At 37.9% G+C, this 22,176-nt stretch overlaps 1 protein-coding gene across 9 annotated transcripts in view; it reads left to right on the top strand.

The window, feature by feature from the left end:
* Nucleotides 1–22,176, top strand: part of PTPRM (protein tyrosine phosphatase receptor type M) — a 445,877-nt gene that overhangs the window by 132,849 nt on the left and 290,852 nt on the right. For all 9 annotated transcript variants that reach the window (XM_085052574.1, XM_085052569.1, XM_085052577.1 and 6 more), the window contains exons 3-5: nucleotides 4,162–4,427; nucleotides 16,307–16,385; nucleotides 19,369–19,484. In XM_085052574.1, coding sequence (XP_084908700.1) covers nucleotides 4,162–4,427; nucleotides 16,307–16,385; nucleotides 19,369–19,484 — 461 coding nt within the window. The remainder of the gene's footprint in view (nucleotides 1–4,161; nucleotides 4,428–16,306; nucleotides 16,386–19,368; nucleotides 19,485–22,176) is intronic.

Raw genomic sequence — 22,176 nt, 5'->3', positions numbered from 1 at the left:
AACAGTAGTAAAAGTTGAAAGAGAAAATTTCCACATGACAACACTGAAGATAAGTTGTCTAGATTGGCAAAAAAAAAGAAAAGAAAGATTACAGTGCATTCAATTCACTTTTAGTTACACTTCATGGCTTTCAGATAGATAGATAGATAGATAGATAGATATAATGATTGGAAGCAAGTGATCTCTAAGGTTGCTTTCAAGCCAAACCATTCCATGATTCTGTGGTGATTTCATCTAATGATTATGCTATTTCCTTTTAATGCATTTTAGTTTCTTTTTCTTGTGGGAAGATCCATAGTAAAAACTCGGTGTAGAAGCTGAATTGATCTTTTAAAGAATTCACATGCCTGGAAAAATAGGTACTGTCAAACAAAATACTGAATTCCTTCATGAGGTAGCCTTTCAAAGACAAGGATTAATAAAGGATTAAGACATCAACTGGGGGCTTCCATGGAATTTATTATCCATGTTTTCTCTTTGCTTGACCTCAGCCAAACCCACAAAGTTGATGGCTTAGACCTTAAATATAATTAGCTCACATGCCAGTGATGGTGTGTACCTGGGACTTCTTTTATGCAGGGTTTGTGTTCATCTGGCCAGCTGAAATAGGACACCTAAGCACTTATCTTCAAAAAAAAGCAGTGCTCGCCTTTCTAGGTAGACAAAGCACATCCTTGTGCTTCCAGAAAAGGATGCAATTTCAAAAATGAGTAAGATTGCAAGTGTTTCTATATTCAGTTTTTCATGACTTGTTAGCTTGAAATGTCTCTGGATTAAATGGGCTGATTTTAGAGAGTTTGATAAACTGACTTTTTGGGATGTCATTGTCACACACACAACTTGTGGTCCTTGCTTGGTGCAAGAAGTCTGCTTTCTAATGAAGTCAGAACCAGGCTTTTACAGCAGAGTGATCCTAGATCCATCATCTACATTCCTGCTTGCCCCGTGGAATTTTTTCTCAAATGCTGTCTAGAAGATCTGTTTAGGCCACAGTAGAAGTTCCTGTATTTGATGCAAGCTATAGCATTTTACCTAATCAACTCTAGATTTAGAAGGCCACACTAAGTAGCTGAATGTCCTCATTTTCAGCTTGAAAAGTGGTGTGAGTGAAGGTGCTGCTCCAGTTGCACTCAAAGGGAAGAAACTTCAGCTTCTGAAAGTGTTAGTTGCTGAGACCTGCACCAAGTGAGAAATCAAACTGCCCAGAAGAACCAAGATGATGTGATTTACCTCTCATGACACTAAGTGTCTTACTTCCTGAGATTCAGATGGTAGTTCAGTCAGATAATTAAAAGGATGTATTTACGTTGTACTCCTTGTTTCATGAACTAAGGAGGAGGTTACCAGATACTTTTTAGCAGAAATACTGAATTAGTGCATTGGAATGACACATTGCTGCTTAAATTACATCTCTTTAAAGATTTCCTTTTAGAAAAAAAGAAAGTAGGATTTGTTCTTTTACAGTGACATTCTTCTGTATCTTTTCACTTCCAACAAATGAGTTACAGACATTTTCAAAATCGACTGACCATATTTCTTTTCTTAGTCACTGATAAATTAACATGGTTCAGTTGTGAAGCACATACTATAATAATCAGGATGCTAAAAGTTAAATAGTTCCTAAAGATATAACTTTATCAAGGACAACAGCATTTTTAGCAGCACTGACTATAAAATTGGTTGGGTTTTCAAGGAGCTACTGGTTTGAAATGTTAAAGTGGCTAAGCAGAGATGGACATTTCTCTACAGCATTCTTGGTGATAACATGGAAAAAAGCTTGCCAGTTAATTTTTAGTGAATTCATGAATGCTTTAAGTATTGTTCTTATAACTTAGCACATATACCTATTTTAAGGGTTTTATATTTTAAATGTAAATAAATTAATTGAATGGCAGAGCATGTACTGATTGATGAAAGGCATATTAGTTTCTTTCCTGACTGTTTTAAGAAAAAAAACATATTCAGTGACTTCTGTTTATGTTACTAATGAATAAGAATTTGTCCCAATATGTTGTAGTAACAAACAGACTGTGAATTAGATATAGAATAATGCCTTTTAGGAGGAAAAATATTTGTATTCTTATGTATTATGAGTAAGTTCCATTTCTGTCAATTTTATAGAAATTGTCTAGAAAGGAAATTATACTTGATAAATAATTTAAATTTAACTATAAAGCTAGTATTATTGAAAAGTTAAACCTATTTAACATAAAGATGCAGTGTGGACAAAGGTTCTCCAACATTCCATTTCAAGAAAATATTTGCATCTCATTAAAAGGTATCGTTGCCCATCAAAATAAAAAAAGAAAAAGAATTAAAATTTGGTTCCTAATAAATATGTGACAAGTGTGTGTACTTATATTTTCATATGAACACTTAGCAATGCATTTGTAGCAGGAAACTATAACATATCCATTTCTGGACTTATAAAATATGCAGGGTTTAAATTATCTCATGCATTTTACTGATATGTTTTCTTTCCAAAGCAGATATTAAATTTTATTTCCTTCTCTGATATCATAGGTTGTCTGTTAATAAAATTGTTTCCTTTTTGTTTTTTCAACTCAGAAATATGAATGTCTCAGGTATCATGTTATATTTTTCTAACCTCTGTACAGTCTTTCACATTCCTTAGTTCTGCAACACGATTATTTTGAAGGCACACTTCAATGAAACACATTAATAGGCACTGAAAAATAGAGTATAAATTGACTAGCTACTCATGTGAGAGTTGTTTGAATGTAACTTTATTTGAATACTTTTACATTTCTTGTCACTTGCTGTTTTAAGTTGTGACCATAATATAAAATTCACTCCCACTTTTTTTTTTTTTTTTTTTTTTTTTTACCTGTAAAGCTTACTGGTTTGCTTGTATTTTCATTTGTTCATTCTTTTTTTCAGCTTTTGAGGACAGGAGACAATTGTCACACTTAGTCAAGTAGGTAACTAGTGATCAGCTATAGGCAGGCTAAGGAATTGAGAATGTTTTAGTCTGTCTGCATCACATACTGCATCCAACCATCTGAACACATAAAATTATCTTTAATTTCATTGCAACACTTGTGGTGGATTGGCCTTGACTGGACATCAAGGGTGCCCCTTCATCCTGGTCTCAACTTCGCTCCTGAATTTTCTCTCTCTCCTCCCTCCCAGCAGTGCAGAGGGACAGGAAATGGGTCAGTTCATCACACATTGTCTCTGCCACTCCTTCATCATGAAGAGGAAGACTCCTGAGAGTCTTCTCCTGCTCTGGTGTGGGGTCCCTTCCCATGGGATGCAGTCCTGCAGGCACAGGTTGTTCCAGCATGGGTCCCACACCAGGTCACAAGTCCTGCCAGTAAACTTGCTCCAGTGTGGGCTTCCCACAGTCACAGCCTCCTTTGCCCCCCCAGTTGATCTGGTGTGGGGCCCTCCACAGGCTGCAGGAGGATCTCTGCTCCATCCATGGCCTCCCTGGGCTGCAGGGGCCAGCCTGACTCACCATGGGCTGCTGGGCAATCTCAGCTCCATTGCCTGGAGCACCTCCTGCCTCTCCTTCTTCACTGACCTTGGTGTCTGCAGGGCTTTTTGTCTCACATATTCTCACTCCTCTCTTCAGCTGCAATTTTGAAGTTTTCTTTTTTCCCACCTTTCTAATTACGTTGTCTCAGAGATGCTAGCACTATCACCGATGGGCTCACCCTTGGCCAGCGGTGAGTCTGTCTTGGAGCCAACTGGCATTGGCTCTGTAGGACATGTGGGGAAGCTTCTCACAGGAAGCCACTCCTGTAGCTCCTCCACTACTACAGCCTTACCAGGCAAGCCCAGCAGAGACTTTGCATATAGAAGCACTGAGATAGTTGAGACCTGTAGTTGCTTCTATAATACCATCTGTAGACTTACTGCAGTGCAGATTGCTTCAGTGTTTGGGTTTTTTTGTCTCTTTCCTGCCCGCCTTAGAATAAAGGTTGCAATATTTACTAGTTTTACAAAAGAATTTTGAGATTCTGTAGAAGTAATTTGATATTAAATACCTACCAAATACAAATTACTATGAAGTTAGTAGAAACAAAGAAAAATGGTTAAATTATTATTATTTTTTAATTATGCTTTAGTTACAGCTCACCATATTAGGAAGAGAAAAATAAAAAATAAATTGAATCAGTCACTTTGTTTTTGCAGGTTCTTTCATGTTGGTGAATACATCTGGGAGATTTGCAGGACAGAAGGCTCACCTCCTGATGCCCCATCTGAAAGAAAATGATACACATTGTATTGATTTTCACTATTATGTTTCAAGCAAGAGTGGAGCTAGCCCTGGCACTTTGAATGTATATGTGAAGGTTAATGATGGTCCTATTGGTAACCCAGTCTGGAACACATCTATCACTGCTACTTGGAACAGAGCAGAACTGGCAATTAGTACTTTCTGGCCCAATTTTTATCAGGTATGTTTTACTTTTTATGAAATACTGTTTCTCATAATAGCCATCTGGTTCTTAATCATCATTTCAAATTTTAAATCAAAATACCTTTCAGTATGTCTAGTTGAACTTTATCTTAATTACATTTTTGTACGTGATGCTAAATGTTTGTTTTTTCATACATATGGCTGTGTTTATATGTTTACATATATTTATAGAAGTGTGTGAAATGTATACATGCTCTAAATGTGGATGAACTAATTATGTTGAAAAAAATATAGAAATTTTGCCATTGATTTCAGTCAATTACCTCTGTTTCTCTGTAATAAATTTACTTGTTCTTTCAGTTCATTAGGGATGCTGGAATTGAATGCCAATAGATTTTGTTACAGTAGAGTCTTCAAGTTTGATTTAGATCAGCAATACTTGTTGCTTTAGAACCAGCAGAATCCTTTGAATCCTCAGTTCACATCTTCACTCTGAATGCAATATCCATTTGTTCTTCCCACTAGTAAATGTAAATATAATAGTAGCTGTCATAGGAATGGGATTCTGATTGCATCTTAAAGATTCAGGGGGAATTTCACTTGACAGTCCCTTAGGGTGCTGCTTTTCTGTAGGAAGGTTTACAGATTATACAGTTACTTACTGTTCTATTGTAGTTGAATGTTTTTTCTCCTTCTTCCTGTGAAAATACAGTCTGTGTCTCCAAAAGAAGTAACTTAGTTTAATAAGAGTCGGCCAGTAGCATAGAGATGTTATTGAGGCTCCTCCATCTTTACTTGAAGTTTGGAAAGTTTGAATTGTATTTTATTTGGTCCCCTGTACTGAATATTTTCACCAAACTTATGGCTTGAAGCTTTGTGAAGAAAAGCTGTCCCCAAGGTAGGGGTTCCCTGACTGCAGACCTCCCTAGGAGGTACACTGTTGCTCTGGAGTGGGACATCCTAATTCCTACGTAAATGCCACAGTTTCCAGTGTCACATGACAGAGTCTTGTTTCTGTTCCGGCATTTGCTGTTTCAGGTAACCAGGTATTTATTGCCCCATCATTTTCTCTTGATGAGTTTGGCAAATGTGCACTGCAGGTACTCTGAGAGGCTACAGTGGACTCCTTTGTGTGGCTGCAACATCCATGAGGATGTCTCAAGTGAACTCAATCTGTCCCTTTTGAATCCTTTTTCTTCTAAGGAAAAAAAAAGCAGCTGAAGAACTTTGGAGTCTTTTCCACTGTAATTGTTTCACCAACAATGAAACAGAAAATCCTTCTCCAAAAGATGAGTTTGGAGTGCCAGGAGCATTTTATTCTTGGAATGTGGGACACCTGGCAGTGGATGCAATACATGCACATCCAAAAAAGGCACACTTGTTGATTTTCTCTTTCCTCTAATTGCGTTTTCGAAGGTTGTATAGCTGGTATTCACAGGGTCCACATTTGCATGCAGTGTTCTGCCCGAGGTTCCTAGGAATTGCTGCAACTGCATTATCAGGGCTTCCTGGAGAGGATTCAGGGTAAGCTTACAGACATCTCAGCAAATTTCATGATGTGGAGCTTTTATAATTGTCTTTGAGCTTGATGGGGTAATACTGTTGCCTTTTCCAGAAGGGCAGGTATTTTAGCAGAGCAGAACTTCACCTGAGCCATGTGAGAGAAGCTGTGTGCTACCTGGCTCTCTGGAGCATGAGGCTAAATCCTGATCACAAAGTCAAGCTTGGTTTAGTCATACATCTCTCAGGGTGATGAAAGGGCAGTGTTTTGTTGCCTGTAAGAGTTCAAGGAGTTTAGATGATGCTCATATGGCCAGTCATAATGTTTGGGTTTAGGTAGTCCTGTGAGGAGCAGGGAGTTGGAATCAATAATTTTTAAGTGTCCTTTCAAACTCAGGACACTTCCATGATTCTCTAACCTTACATCAAGACCTCATGTTACCAATTTGATGCCAGTGTTAAGAACTCCTTCCAGTACTGCCAAAAGGCTTTTCTATATTGACTGAAATAATGAGGACCAGTCTGTATCGTTAGCCTCAGTGGATGGTGGGAGAAGAAGATAGAGCATCCCACAGACAGTTTTGTGGCTGACATTGAATATAACTCAGTGGTTCATAATGTGGAATCTACTGGATGGTTTTCTGAACGTGGTGGGTGGTTCAGGAGCACTGAATACTGAGTGAACATGTGACTGTGTCACTTATGCCCAAGTCTTTAATGTCCCCATCTGTGTAGCGAATTAGAGGAGCTTCCAGTTTCCTCTCTTCTGAAAGGAGTCTGGTTTTTATGCAGCAGAACTGCTCTGGAATCAGCAGTCAGTGAAGAAGAGGGTTGTGCTTCAAAGTCTCACTCTAGCTCTGAATCAAAAGGCTGATGTGGACAGGGGAATTTTAGTAGAAGAAGCCTTGACTCTGACTATTAATTTTAAGGTAAATTAACATGTTCATAAAAATACACACAACCTCTGACACTTTCAAATGTTATTAGTAATGTTATTAATAATAATCTGTGTCAGATTTCTGACAATATGATACATCTAACTGATGTCTGAGTAATGTGGGAATTTGGCCATAGAAATGGAAGGATAACCTTTCCCATCTTCTTTCTCTTCAAGACTTGCCATCTGGACTGTTCACCTTTTCTTGTAGGTGAGTCCTTCAGTGCTTGGATGGGGTACTGCATTTTAGCAGATTACCATGAATCAGCTGATGTATAATAGATGCCTGAGTCTGTGTGTAATGGATTCCACGTGCTCTCCTTGCCACTAGAAATGTTGACATTTTTGCATAATGTTTCTTTCACTGTGGAGTATAGTAAGTAATTTTCTTTGCATTTACTGCATATAGTCTGAAATAATATGTGGTTAGGTACTGCAATTTAGCTGATGTGCCAAAAGATCTTATGCTATGTTAATATCAACAGTGGTGCAGGGAACCACTGTTAAATACTGTAACTTCACTGGTTTTTTTGTAAATAAGCTCATTTATTCTCAAGGAGAAGTGCTGTCACCATTTTAAGAGCTTACAGTTAATTGTCTCTGTTTTTGGTTGCCTCCATCCTCTCAGAGATCTGTGATGCAATTTCCTCACTTGAGTGCTGACATTTGCAATTTTTCATTGTTTCTGAACTCTTTTCATCAATTTTCATGCTTTTTCTTCTTCACAGTTTGTTGTGGGGGAAGGCAGGAAGTTAGCTGCAAGCAGCTGGGAGAAGGGCAGGAAGAAGAGAGAGGGTGTATGTGGATCGTGTGAGAATATGGCTCCAAGTTAGGTGACAGTTCAGGTGACTGCATGAATAGTGGCAAAGGCACAGGACTCATGTAAAAGATATATAGTATACTACCAGGTCTGTTTCCTAAGCTACTATTCATTTGATTCCAAAACTCTGATCTTCTTTGGCACAAGTCCATGTGTTCCTCACAAAATCTCCAAAATGTATGAGACTTCCTCCCAGTGATTTTCTGAGTTTGTCTGACCTTATTGAACATAATTAAGAAAAGTCCATTGAGAAGATTTTTAAGGAATGATGGAGCCCTTTTTAACTTCTCTTATATATGGAGGTTGGTAGTTTCCTGATGAGTAATTTCCAGGAGAAGATGTGACATTAATAGGTGAAGGGACAAAGCAATGTAACAGTGCAATCGTCCTTGTTGTGTTTTAAATCACATAATCCATGTCGGCATCTGCATGTCTGTAAGTGGTTTATAATTCCATTCTGTTAGTACAACACCTACAAAATGTCTTGATGCAAATGAAACCAAAATGTACTACAGAACTCTGAGGACAAATGATATATGATAACATTTCAGAGTTATAATATTTATACAATTCAGTATTTTCAAAACCACAGTGTGCTGTGTCTGTTTTGCTGTTGAAAAATGTAGGCAAAATAACTCCCGCTAATGGTAGCTGACTACAAATCAGATTATGTACTGTGGAGTGAATTTTAATCCAACTGCTAAAGATTTATTGGTTTAAACCATGTATTGCAAACAAGTACAAGCTAAGTGTTCAAAATATTTAATAATTAACAGTAGTTTATTGTTATAGCACCAGTTGCCCAAGCTTGTTAATTCTTTTAAGGTTGGGTCACCATTTAGAATTGACTCTTTAGAATACAGTCTTTGAACAAAATAATTAATTTCTTTTAATGTACCCTTTTCTTTTTGCCAGATAATTATTTGTGTATGTTTCACACTGTAGGTAAGCTGTACTACATACATACCACAAATCACAATTACAACCTGCATGTAACAACACTAATTGTAGATTACTTGTTGGGTATTTAAATTGTCAATCATTCTGATGATTAAGGATATATTTAATTCCATAATTAACGATCTTCCAAGTACTACTGCTTAACATCTGCCATTGATTTTAGGGTATGTCTAAATTGCTGTCCAGTTAGTGATTACAGTGTACTTGCAGTAACATGGGTTCAAGCTGCCAAACATCTTCTGAGGGTCCAAGATAATCAGCACAGCTTGTTCTTTTCTGCTGTGCCTCCTGGTCTCTGAGCTATTTGTTTCGAAGTAGCTGGTGTATTTCTGCAGGTACTAGTCTTATTTCTGTTTCATAAAATCGCTTTAGGAGTGCTCCCCTGAGGGAGCATTGCCTTCGTCTTTTTAACATTGGTCACAGGAGAAATTGTTTGTTTTACTGAGCTATTGTCTACTTGATGCATCCTAAGCAAGAGCATCAAGGGGTTTATTGTGCTTTTCAAGACAGCCTGCAAACGAAATAAAGCTTCACATGATTCCTAAGACCTTCACTCTCCTCCTAACTTAAGTAAAATTAGAATGTACATAGAAAAAGAGAATGAAACGTTACATAGATTTTTCTGGTTAGTGGCAAGTTTGTTTTTAGATTCTTGGGAAGCAGTCTCAGTAGGCTGAGAGGCTCTTAAATTGATGCTTGGAAATAGAAGTCATGAAAAGCATGCTCATCTAGTGAGGAGAGGGTGGCAGGGGTTTTCGGTGTATGTTTTTATTTATTTTAGTCTTTTGATTTTTTTTCTCATTTGGATTTTTTAGCAGGAGTAAAATCTGGTGATTTTAGGGTTGTTTTCCTTAGGTTAGTTAATGATTCTCACACCAATTAGTAGCATTTAAAATATATTTTGCATTTTAGAAGTATTGCCATTTTTGACCATTACAATATGCAAAATGCTGCTACTGAGTTGAGTCTGATATCAGAGTGGTTTGTGTTCCCTGCTTCTAACCCTTCAAGCAAGCAATTTTGCACAGCACCGCTGCAAGTCACACACTGTTCCCCTATCAGTTTTTATATTTTGAATTATTTGCTTTGTACTTTGCTGGAAGTCAGTCATGGCAGCAGTGAACTGAAACAAATCTTGATTAAATAAAACAAGAAACACTGCAGATTTAAAATCCAGAAATGGAATTGAAAGGATTAAAAATAGCTTCCAGTGGAGTAACACAACTGTCTGTGCCACTGCACCACCTTTAAACATAAAATCCTATGAAGGTGAAATGAAAAAATAGGGTAAGAGCTTGGCAGTAATTCCTGATCTTTTTTAGTAGGGACACAAAGGAGTTACACGGTATCTCTTCACAGAGGTGAGATTTACTCTTCACCATTCTGACACTTTCCCCTGCAAATCAGGAGTTTAAGGAGTAAGAAGCAGTAGATCCAACCCAACTTAACTTTCATTTGTTTCATAACCTGCTTTGTACATGTTTTTCTCGCAGTTGGACTCATTCAATGTACTTAAATCCTCATCTAGGACAGAGCATTAAGCTTCTTGTGCAGTAAAGGTCAGGCTCACATTCTCATGTGTTGTGTGTGTTGCATTCAACTGCACACATACAGCTCCTGAACTGTGCTTTGAACTCCAAAGAAACTTTGAAATGCATATTGCATTTTGAATCACAAACCTGTGTCAGGCATCTTAAATAGCTCTTCTTCATTGACTTATGTGCTTTGGGAATAGCTATTTTTGAGAAAGATGCACTAGGGCAAACCTCATACCTAAATTTAAAAACCCCAGCAGTCTAAAAATGGTCACAAGGAAGGAGGCATGCATTTTTTGTCATGTACACAAGCCTCTGTTATTTTCTCCTGTCTCTTGTTCCAAAAGCAGAAAGGCATCTGGGCCTTCAGCAGAGAAATACAAGACAGCAACTGGTTTCAAAACAGAGAAGAATAAGCCTCAATGTCAGGAGTTCAGTTTCCAGTCTGGCTTGCTTGTTTCTTTGTGGTCTCGGATTGGCAGCATCCACCAAAATGTTGTTTCATGTGCTTGAGTGCACGTGTGAGGGCCAGGTGGTAATTTTGTAGGAGTGAGAGGTGGGGAGGGAAATGATGTGAATTCCCAGCCAGGGAGGCCTGACCACAGGCAGGCAGCCCAAGTCAATAAGCTGTGATGGACCTCTGAGGGGCCTGGGATGGACCAGGTCAGGAACCTCCCTTCGCATGGCTTTGATGAGAAAGCAGTTGCTGCTATTGTGGCCCAGTGATAAGGCAGGTAGTTCTAGGATGAGTCAGAAAGGGGAGGGGAATTCAACCCACAGGGTACAAGTCAATGCCAATTTTCTGGAGAGAAACTGCTCCCAGTGCCTTGTAAAATACAGTCAAAGAAAGGTGCTCCGTGGGTAAAGCAGAGAGGCAGAGTTGGAGAGTGCAGCGTGTGATGCAGCACTGCCTGCTCACTGGGGATGCAGGGGGACAGGATTGCAGCCTGAGCTTAAGCAGCTTACTTCATACTCCTTTTTCTTTCTTGTTTTTGCAAAGTGCTATTTTTAAGTCGTGTGAAGGACGGTGTTTATATTAGGTATAATCCACCTTTTGACTAAAAGTGTTGTAATTTTGGAGCAACAAAGGCAGGAATTTACAGAGTGAGGTTGTGTGGCAACAAAACCTGTTTATTTCTATTGTTCTTTGGAACAAACGAGTTATCTTGAGTCGCACATTTTCAGCAGTAAGCATTTATGTTGGTGAGCAGACCCCCTTTCTTTGTTCACGTGTAGCAAGGGGAAGTGGCAGGAATGAAAAGCTAATTTTGCTCTTCAGTGAAGCAGGGAGGATCAGGGACAGTGCAGTGCTAAGCTGCTTCCCTGGTTCCTGTTTGGCAGGCCTGTGACGGGAGAATGGTGTAAAACAGCTCTCAGGGCAGTGTTCAGCAGTTTTTCCTGAGCAAATGAATTCCGTGCTTTAACCAGTTGTTTCCGGACTGATAAGGTGGTGGAATAATAGGCAAAACATCCAAGGGCCGCCCAGTCTGACGTTGCTGGAGTGTTTTACTCTGTTTTGACTGGAGTCTTTTGTATTGCCTGCAGGTGTTGCATCAGCCATGAGAAAAGGCAAAGTTTGGAGGCGGGAGTAAAAAAGTTAATTTTTACAAGCCAAGCTACTTTTTAAATGGGAAATGATGGAGAAAACTGGATGTGAAATAAGTTACTAGGTTTCACTTCTAGTGAAATTACTAGCAAAACTGATCCAGATTTGTGAAGAGTCTTGACATCCCTACTGTAGGATTTTCAGTGAATAAGTAAGGTACCAAAGTGTTTCTCAGGTTTCTCTCTCTCTCTCACAGTGTGTAGCATTCTTACCAGTACTTTCAGAAACCTGTAATGCATAGGATCAAATTCCTTTTTTAATTTAAAAAGGGAAAATGCTTAATTAGCAGATATTTGAGTCTGTAATCTTCATTCATCAACTTAAATAAAACAAAATACTGAATTTGTATACAGCAGTTGATAGTATTTCACAGCCTGTGAACAGAACAGGGATTATATTACTATACTTGGAATAAACTGTCATATTCATAGAATGATTAGAGTTGGAAGGGACCTTAATGATCATGTAGCTCCAGCCTCCTGCTGTAGCCCGGGCACCTTGCATTAAACCAGGTTGCTCAAAGCCCCATCCAGCCTGTCCCTGAACACTTCCAGGGATAGGACATGTTTTCTTTAGGCAGCCTGCACCAGTGCTTCATCACCCTCTCAGTAACAAATTTCTTCCTAACATCTAATCTAAATCTACCCTCCTTCAGTTTTAAGTGATTGCCCCTTGTATCACTACATGCCCTTGTGAAAAGTCCCTTTCCAGCACTCTTGTAGGTCCCTTTTGGTTACTGAAAGGCTGTAGAGAGATCTCCAGTATGTACATACAGTTATAGGTGTACTATAATGTTATATCCCATAATGACTCCAAGTTGAATGGAACTCTGAGCAAGCTGGTCTAGTGAAAGGTGTCCCTGTCCATGACAAAGGGGTTGGAACTAAATGACCTTTAAGGCCCCTTCTAACCAAAACCATTCTATCATTCTATGATCCTTTGAGCTTTCTCTTCTCCAGGCTGAACAATCCCAGCTATCTAAGCCTGTCTTCATAGTGGAGGTGCTCTAGCTCTCTGATGATCTTTGTGGCCCATCTCTGAACTTGCTTCAACAGGAGGTTTCATGTCCTTCTCAGGGGCCCCAGAGCTGGATGCAGTACTCCAGGTGGGGGCTCACTGGAGTGGAGCAGAGGGGGAGAATCACTTCCCTTGACCTATCTGCTGTGCCTGTTTTGATCCAGCCCAGGATGCAGTTGGCTGTCTGGGCTGCAAGTGCATATGGCTGGGCCATACTAACCTTCTCATCCAGCAACACCCTCAAGTGCTTCTCCTCGGGTGTGCTCACATTCCATTCTCTGATCAGAGAATATATTTGTGGATATTTGTTCTTTTATATATGAAGTAAAAGGCACATCAGCAGTCTCTCTTTGACATGGGTGTGTCACTATTGGCTTTAATGCCTCTTTAATAAAAATGGCATATTCCATGTCAGAAGAGACTAAAAGTTACAGTCATTAAAGTTGTTATCAGTTTGGCTATTGCTTTTAATGGAAGCACGATTGAACTGATGGTATTTCAATTTGTAATACTTTTCTTTGGAACATACTCTCTTTAATGTCAATAATTGTAATTCAGTTGTACGCCCAATTGGCATGTTCTTGATACACTGCTTGGCTATTTTGTGGAATTACATTTCTGTTATTTTGTCTAAAGATACAGCAGTGTATCTCATTCAGTCATTGAGTTTTTCTCTGCTGTTGTCATAAGCAGTTCGGATTCAGTTCTTTCAAGGTTGCAGTTTCTGCCTGTGAACTGAAGGAATTGTGTTTAGAATTGACAGACTTTTTAGCCTGTGAGTAGATTGCATACTGAGGTGCTTAAAGCCACTTGGAGAGCCTGTAGCTATACTTCTACAATGAATTAGAAATGTAGTTTTGTGATCTACTCAGGTATTGCATATATTTTCCTTTATGAAGCTCAGCCTGTTGGTCTTGCTGGAAGTTGGGTAGTTCTTCAGAAAAGACACTATTATGCAGCATTGTCAAAGTATCCCTGTTATCTAGCAGTAACATTTTCAGCAGAAAGTTTCAGACTGGTTTGGCGGGCTGCTCCACAGGGGTCCATGTGCCAGTTCCTCAGGGTGTTTTTTAGCATTTAGCATGTCTAAAAGTTGAGAATCTGAAAAAAACTACTTGGCAGTGATGGGATCATGGATCAGGTAGGCCTTTGGGCAGCTGCTCTTATGCTGAGCGCTCCATAAGAAAGGAAGGGTTGATTTTTCTATTTATTATTATTTTTTATTTTTTTAAGTTACATTTCAATAAACCCCAGAAAGTTAATTGTTGGGGTATTTTTCTTCTTAGCAGAGAAAACTCAAAGCCACTAGGGAATCAATAATCATATCCACAGCCTGCTGTGTTTTTATACGCAGGTCTTTGCGTCCACACCTAGATGCATTTATCTCAAGGACTTACTTTGACTTACTTTACTCAAGCATATTTCCCTGGGAAACTTTTCCACCATTTCTGAGACCTAGTTGTCTGCTTCCTTTTCTCCACTGCTGTGCTGTAACAACACTGCCTTAATTGCAGGTTCCTGGGGCTATGCCATGGTTCTCATACCCTATGGTCTTTCAGATGTTCCCTGCTTGGAATGGGCTTGGTAGCTCTTCAGTAAATGGAGCAGTCTCTGCCTTCTTTCAAGGGCGTCAGCTTACTATAGGGCATAATTTTTTTTTTCAGAGATTGTAACACAAATGAATAAGGTGCAATTTTGTTGCATTTGTTAATAGAGAGAAATGCTTGTTCTTTTTTCCATGTTCAGCCACTGAAACAGGAGCTGGGTTCTTAGGTCTTGCACTACTGTCAAAATTTAGGGTTACTTTGTGCACATCACCTCTCTCACAATTTCCATTTCAAGGCTGTTAAGGTGAGGGTAAAAATCATGGATAGAGAAGTTATTTTAGGTCTCTGAATGAAAGCTATCCTTTATGAGTCTCTGGTCTTTTTCTTCTGTAAGAACTTCTGCTTCCCAAGATAGTTCTTAAGACCAATTCCATCAGGAAATTTTTCTTCTTTGTAGAAAGATTCTTTGAAATTTTGAATGGTGTTGCTTTGGATGGTCTACAAAATGCTGGGACCCAAATCCATACCCTGTTCAGCCTGTTGCTGTGGATCAATAATAGCAACTTTAATAGCCAGTAGAGTGCCATCTGGCATTTAGAAGGCCACAGACTGAGGCTTGTGACTGAGAAATGCTTTTCTTGCAGAACTTCTTTCTGAAAAATTTATTTGTTGGCATTTGGACTTCGCTCACTGCTATCTTCTCTTTTCTTGTGAAAGAATGATCCCTCTAGGGGCAGCATTGTTGCTGTAGGTCAGAATTTTTGTGTAGACAGGAGGGAGAACTAGAATGAAAAGTGATTTTTTCCTTGCCAGCCATGTGGTGTTAAAATCAGTGAGACTGGGAGAGAGAAATGGATGGAGGTCAGGAAGATGAAATCTGGGAGAAAACAACAGTATTTGTGTCCACAGGTAGAGCAATGAGAAAAAAGGAGAAGGCAGAGGCAGGAGGGCATGACAATTTTTCTCATCTGAAGGTTTGTTTTAAAATTAGAATTAGTGTTCTGACACTGTTTATTCAACTTAAGGAAATTATGATAAAGTATGGTGCTGTATGTTATCCTCATAACATGTTTACATTCTGTATCATTCAATTTCTACTGAAAGAATTGCAGTAAAGGATATGGTATATAATGTGTGCATCTGTTCCAAGGTCAAATACAGCATATGTGTGAAAAATAGTTTCTAAGCTTTGTCTTCCTCAAGGTGCTTCCTAAGACCAGCTACAAGAGGCAATTAGAGTTAACTTCCCAAGCAGAAGTGGCGTATTAAAAAAAAAATAAAAATCACAACCTGGATTTTAGCATGAAGTTCATGATTGCTGGTTTGGAAATGTACCTGCTTACATTACTGGCATATTTTCTTCTATTCCATATAAACATTCTTGGGACGTTCAAAGCTAAGGCTGCCAAACTTTGGAGAGGTTTATTTCAGAGTGTAGTCAATTCAAACGACACGAACGGTCCATTTATTTTGTGACCTATTTATAGCCGTTAAACAAACCGTGGCAAATGGATCTGTTTTACTTAATTCACTGTATTTGGTGAAACATTAAAAGCATGGAAAATACATTCCTGAAAATAGGTATGTTTGTGTCTGATACCCTGCAAATCTCTGTATACTACAGAATTGTAATTTTAAAAACAAAAGCAGTTCATTCTGCAAAACAAAGCACTGAAAATAAAATACCAATCTTAATACTTAAGATGTTCATTAGATAACTACTTTGGCGGACCAAATATTGGGAAGATTTGGTTATTTCTACTGTGAGCTATATATGATCCTGCGTGTAAATCTCAAAAAATGATGTAAACGTGAAAAAATGTAATTTAAGTTCTGATTAATTTTAATGATAAGAATAATACATTTTTAGGGTTTTATGATTGTATTTTGTTTTTCAGGTGTTCCTAACGTATTAAAAAAAGTATTTTTCCATAACAGAATATTTTTCCCTGTGTTACAAATCTGCTCACTGAAATTTTCTTTCTGCTTCTCAGGTTGTTTTTGAAGTGGTTACTTCAGGTCACCCTGGATATGTGGCTATTGATGAAGTGAAAGTTTTAGGACATCCATGTAGTAAGTACCTATCTTGTATTGTAAAGCCAGACCCCCTAAAATGAATGTGCCACTACGCTTCAATAAATGTGGAGCAAACGATAAGGAAAATGGCAGAAAACAATGTCACTGCTATAAATATAGGCTGACTATATATAAAGTGTTGCTAACCTGGCACCTTATTGGCTTTAAAGATATCTCTCATATGTGCACCTTGTGTATAGCATTTAGCATGAGCCCTGGACCCAAACTGGGCCCATATGGCAACTCCTTTAGAACAAAATCACCAGGTCATAGTGATTCTGTGATTCTAAGATTTTTTGATGAGCCTTTTGTCTGCATCAAAAATTCAGTGCAGCAACAAGCTAAAACATTAGTGAGAGCAGATGAACAATACAACAGCTGACTAATATATAATTATTTTTTCCAAGGCTTACGAAGAAAACTCAGCTGGCTGAGGGCTGAGACTTTGCTAAGCAAGGTTACTTAGGGTACTTCCCAAGATTCATGGCTCAGTTTCCGTTTTACTTCCTTATGTTTCAGATATGTTTCTTCATCCTATCATTAAGGATATGTAATACTTAATTATCCTAAATTTTCAAAACAAACCTTGTAAATAAAGCTTTAATGTAGTTATCCAGACATAATTGAATAGACTACCTAAATAAATCCTTACTCCACATATATGATGTTTGTTTAATAAGATGTGTTAAGGTCATACACGGAATAGTAGGTTGTAATCTTACTGACCAAATGACTGAGTGGAGAAGGAGACACCAACTTCTCTGTGATTGTTCCTTTTACATCATATTTTACTTGCATGCATTTGTTGTGGCTTTTTAAGTAAGAGCTGTGATTCCAAATAAAAAGTGCTCTGTCGGTTAGTACCAAATCACCTCATAAAAATGGTTTTACTGTTAGTGGCAAGAAGACACACACATTTCTTCAAACACAGAGACAGTTATGCAGAATCAGCAGCTGCTATTTCTGAATCACTTATTTCTAATAAACACAGCAGGCTCTCATCTTGTTAGAAAGTATAGGTGCTTCTGCATTTTGAATTTATATCCTTGGTTCAGGTAGGGTAAGTCTGAAGCAGCATTTTAGCAGCTTACTAATTTTTTTATACAGATTTTGAGAGGTTTGATCTGTACATTTGTTCTAATCAATTCTCAAAACCTGCAAATAGCTCTTTTTAATGTGGAGACTGAGTTATATTATAGCCCATAGCATGTAGAGTTCTGACATAACAGTGTTGAAATGCAAAAGCTTTAATGAAAAGTTCTTTGATGAAGTAATTAAAATGTTAGAAATTAGGACATCAAACTAGTTAGATTGTCTAAAGAAAATTGAAAAAGTGTGAAAATTGAAGTAAAACTACTCTGTGACTCAAACTTTGCAAAGCTCATAATGATACTCTCTCTATATATGCCCAGGAAAAACAGTTCTGGAATTATTAACTCTTTAAACAAAAATTGAAATGGGAAAAAAATATTTGATTGTCAGTTGCCTGGGTAATACAATCAAAGACCAAGCAGAAGGCAGATTTTAGGCATGTAGAAATGTGTGTGTGTGTGTGTTCGTTTTTAAAACCTAATGCTCTTCTCCACTGAGGCCATAGCTGGTAATCCAGAAAAGCTAGTTTTCTACAGTTTAAGAAGACCAAGGAAACAGTAAAATCCAATGGGGTTAAAGCAGATTTAAAAAAAAAAAAAAAGAGAAAAAGTGACAGCTGAGGAATGGGGAACTTACTGAAGAATTTTACTGGATATTCTGACAATAATAGTTTCATAGGCAAAGAAGTGGATAATTTTGGCCTCAAGTCTGTCTGTCCTAATTGGGAAATGTTTTAAGAAAAGAAAAAAAAAGGCAGTATGTTTAATAAATTTGTCATAAGTATGGTTATGGAAATATTTTATCCCAAATTTAGATATTAATTGGAGCCATTTTATTCCATCTCCTCCTTCTTACACTGTCTTGCACTGGATATTTAGCAACTTTTGTCTTGAATTCTATTAGCTAGCTATTTATAAATTCCTTAAAAATGCATTTTCTCCCAGTAATAAGGCTTTTCAAGAAAATACCATCAAAACTTCGTATGGTTTTAATGCTCTGCTAAAAAGTAGATGTGTAATTTGCCAGTCTGCTGCTAGTACTAAGATTTTCATGTTGAAAAGCAATGTGCAAAGCCTGGCTTATCTGTTGGTATAGACAGTGCAAGAAGTCTGCTTGGCTGCAGTATGATTTGAATGGTTGGGGAATACTGTGCTTTAAAGGATAGGTTTCTGTATCAAATACCTATGATTTTCTGTATTATGGGGTTGAATCTTTCTAGTAAGACAAAAATACACACACTATCTTTTCTCCTTCAGTGGATATAGTTCCTGTTGGAGTATCAATTTAATTCATTAGGTTACTTTAGGTATGTTGCTTTAATTTTTCCTGGGGTTGTTTTCTCTTTCTAAATGAAAAATAAGCACTGGTGTGGAGAATGTGTTGTGGTTTTTTCTGCAGTGTTGCTGAAAAGAATTTTGATTAAAGAATTGTGTTTAAAGATTACAGCTGTAGCTGGGGAGGAGTGTTATGTTAGTATTTTAGCTGTTTGGCGGGCTACATTTCTAAAGGATCTCTTCTATAGACGCTGAACTTGCTTATAAAGAAAATCTTGTGCCCCTGATAATATCACTTCTTACTGGTTTGTCTAGTTGGTAGTGTAAACATCTAATGGGTTTTTCTTCAAAACATTATTAGTTTGCAATATGATCTTTATTAACAGTTTGCTGTTAAAAGAGGGATGCTCAGCTGGGATAATTAACGCAGCAGGAACAATTAAACAGCACCATTTATTCTATTCTGGTCTTTCCCAGGCATGGAAGTAAACCAACCTATTGTGTAGTCAGTGACTTGAACCTTTTAAAGCAGAGCTATTTCATTTGTTTGGTGTATTTTTAATAGCCAGTACTTTGGTCTTGCATAACTTCATTACTTTTATCTTTTCCAACAGCAAAAACTCCCCATTTCTTGCGTCTTCAGAGTGTGGAAGTCAATGCAGGACAGTTTGCTACTTTTCAATGCACTGCCAATGGTGGAACAGACTCAAGTGACAGACTCTGGCTACAGGTAATTTCTTTCTTTACTAGTGCTCTGAGATCTGGAGAGAGGAGAGACTCTGAAAGGAATGTAAAATGTGAAAAATGATAGGGCTGTCCATTTAATCAATACTAGATTTTATAGTGCCTTTGAACTGCTGCATGGTAGGTATTCTGTTGTAGAAAATGCTGCTGGAAGATTTTCCTCCCGTGTTTCAGTGGAATGCCTGTTTAAAACTAAAGGTAGTGTTTTCCTTACATGCGGCAATCATGAGCAAAGGCTAAATCCCCAAGGAAGAGCACATGACCTTCTTATAATGTCTATACTGGCTAACTGCAATATTACGCATAAAGATTTTCTTGGCTTACCTCTGTCTCTGTTTAGTATTTTCAGCTGAAACTGCATTCTTACAGTTTAAGCGGAGGGAAGACCAGTATGACAGTCAAATCTGACCTTCTGCATTACAGAGCCAAAGAATCTTACTTATATTCATTAAGTCCATTATTTTTTACTTAATCAGTACTGTAGCTTCTAGACGGGTGTCAGATCTTGATGTAAAGTCTGTCTCCAACTCATTGTCTTTCAGTAAAGACAATGTTCCCTTATTCATATGTGTAGCCTGGTATCAAAAACATGCCTTTTTGCTTGATCTCTTTTAATAATGGGGTTGCAAGTTTAACCACTGTCTTGCTGCCATTATTACATGGTTGTTCTCTACAGCAAACGATAGTTAGTATTTGGACTTAGCATTAGGAATACACCAGCCTCCAGATCCCAGTGATTTCCATACATGAAAGCCAACATGCCAGAACAGAGATACTGTCTGTGAGAAGGAAGTAAGGACAATTAAAATAAATGAAACTATGTTGGAGGAGATCAGTCAGATGAAGCTGCAGTAAGTGGAGAAAGGTATAGGTGAAATTGGCAGTGGTAACAGGTGGGACTTAGAAATTAAATTCTCTATTTTTGCTGTATAAACAGTTTGAGGCTTTTACTATAGTTGTCCTTTTCCATTGCATTTGCATTTCGTAAGTTATTCATGGAAGTGTGATGGGTGAAACAGCTGTGTAGTTGTAAGAAATCTAACACAAAAAACCCCCGTAAAATCTCTTGAAAAGCAAAGCCTCATATTTATCTGTATATGAATGATGAACTGTTATGTCTGTTCCTAAAAAGACATAAGAAAGAGCCTGATTGAATACAGTGAAGAGAATGAAAATCTCCTTTGGTTTTATTTGGGTTTGTGTAGGTATTTCCAACCTCTTGCTGATACAAGGCTGATATTTTTCTAGTGCTCCAGGCCCTTAAAGACAGTATTACACTATTGAATTGCTAGAATAAGACTCCTGTCTTTCCTAAGCCACAAAGATATTTTTTTAAAGAATTATTTTTCTAGTCATGAAAGGGTTTAGCATACATGAGAAAATAATGGGTTGCTATTTCGTCATTTATATCTTTTCTGGAATCTTTGAACTTCTGCGTAATGCTCTATTGTAAAACTGAAGGAAGAATTCAATATAAGGAAATCCTCATTCTATTCAGTTTTTCCATATGTTTCAGGACAGTATAATTTCAGCTTTAACTTTTTCATGGAATTTAGGAATTTAGGACACACTAAATAAATTCTTCACTGGGCTGCAATGTAATTTCTTTATTGTAGAAATTAAATATCCTTCTAGATTTTACGTAATACAAAGTAATTTTATTAGCAGCATAGCAATTCCAAAATATCTTTCTGAGGTTAGTTGACTTTATTCCTTGTTTGTACATGATTATGAGATTTATTTCTTTTTCTATATGAAGGATAAGAAAGCAGTGACAGACAGACTTTCAGAGGAATTTTATCTTCCTGCAGGACCACTGTTTATTTATTCTGCCTGTATAACTAGAAGTCCCTCTGGTAATCAGGCTAAGGTTGTGCAAATTCCAGGTGTGCCTTTGCATAAGAATGTTTTAGAAGTTGACAGGATCTCCTGGATAGCTTGGATTTATTTTTATACTTGTTTGCCAGTTTCCACAGATGTCTGCTGCAACTCACAGTAAGGCTGATCAAACAGTTCCATGTGTGGGATGCTGCAAATTGAGGCTATGAGATAACAGTTCCCCACAGGATCAGCTGTATTTTAGCACACTAGGTCATTATAGGGTAACAGATCCTCAGCCCTTGCAGTTCTCCATTCATCACCTGACTACCTCTGTTCGTGGTGTGATGCTGAGGAATTTTGTATATGCCTGTGTATGACATCTCATGGCACTGCTGCAGGATTATGAGTACAATTGCAGCTATCAACAACAGCTGTCAGAAGACATGGTGTCTTTACATCATATGTCTGGTTAAATGGACATTAAAGATCCTTTCGTTCCCAGTAGCACTAACCCAATATTCAACTACAGAACATCTTAATAAAAGACGTTCTTACAGACACTAGAACCAGGATGAAATGAACACCATTGTCTGGGAACATTTAGGATAGCAGTCAGGTAAGAGAGATTCAGGTTTTAGTGGTACATGCAAACAAATCATGCAATCTCTCTGATACGCTTAGTTTGTTCACCAGTAAGACTAAGCCTTTTCTACGATCCTCTTTGTGGTTTGTTTCATTACACCTATAAAACCTTAAGGGCAAATAATAGTAAATACATAGATAAATAAGTAAATACAGATGAGTGGTATTATCAGGGGCTTCTCAGCATTTCTGCCACCTAAGTCATATCAGGAAGC

Source organism: Lichenostomus cassidix, chromosome 2, assembly GCF_008360975.1.
Source record: "Lichenostomus cassidix isolate B80296 chromosome 2, HeHo_3.0, whole genome shotgun sequence".
NCBI classification, from domain to species: Eukaryota; Metazoa; Chordata; class Aves; order Passeriformes; family Meliphagidae; genus Lichenostomus; species Lichenostomus cassidix.
The sequence above is the reverse complement of the archived record's forward strand: the minus strand, read 5'-3'. Positions and strand labels throughout refer to the sequence as shown.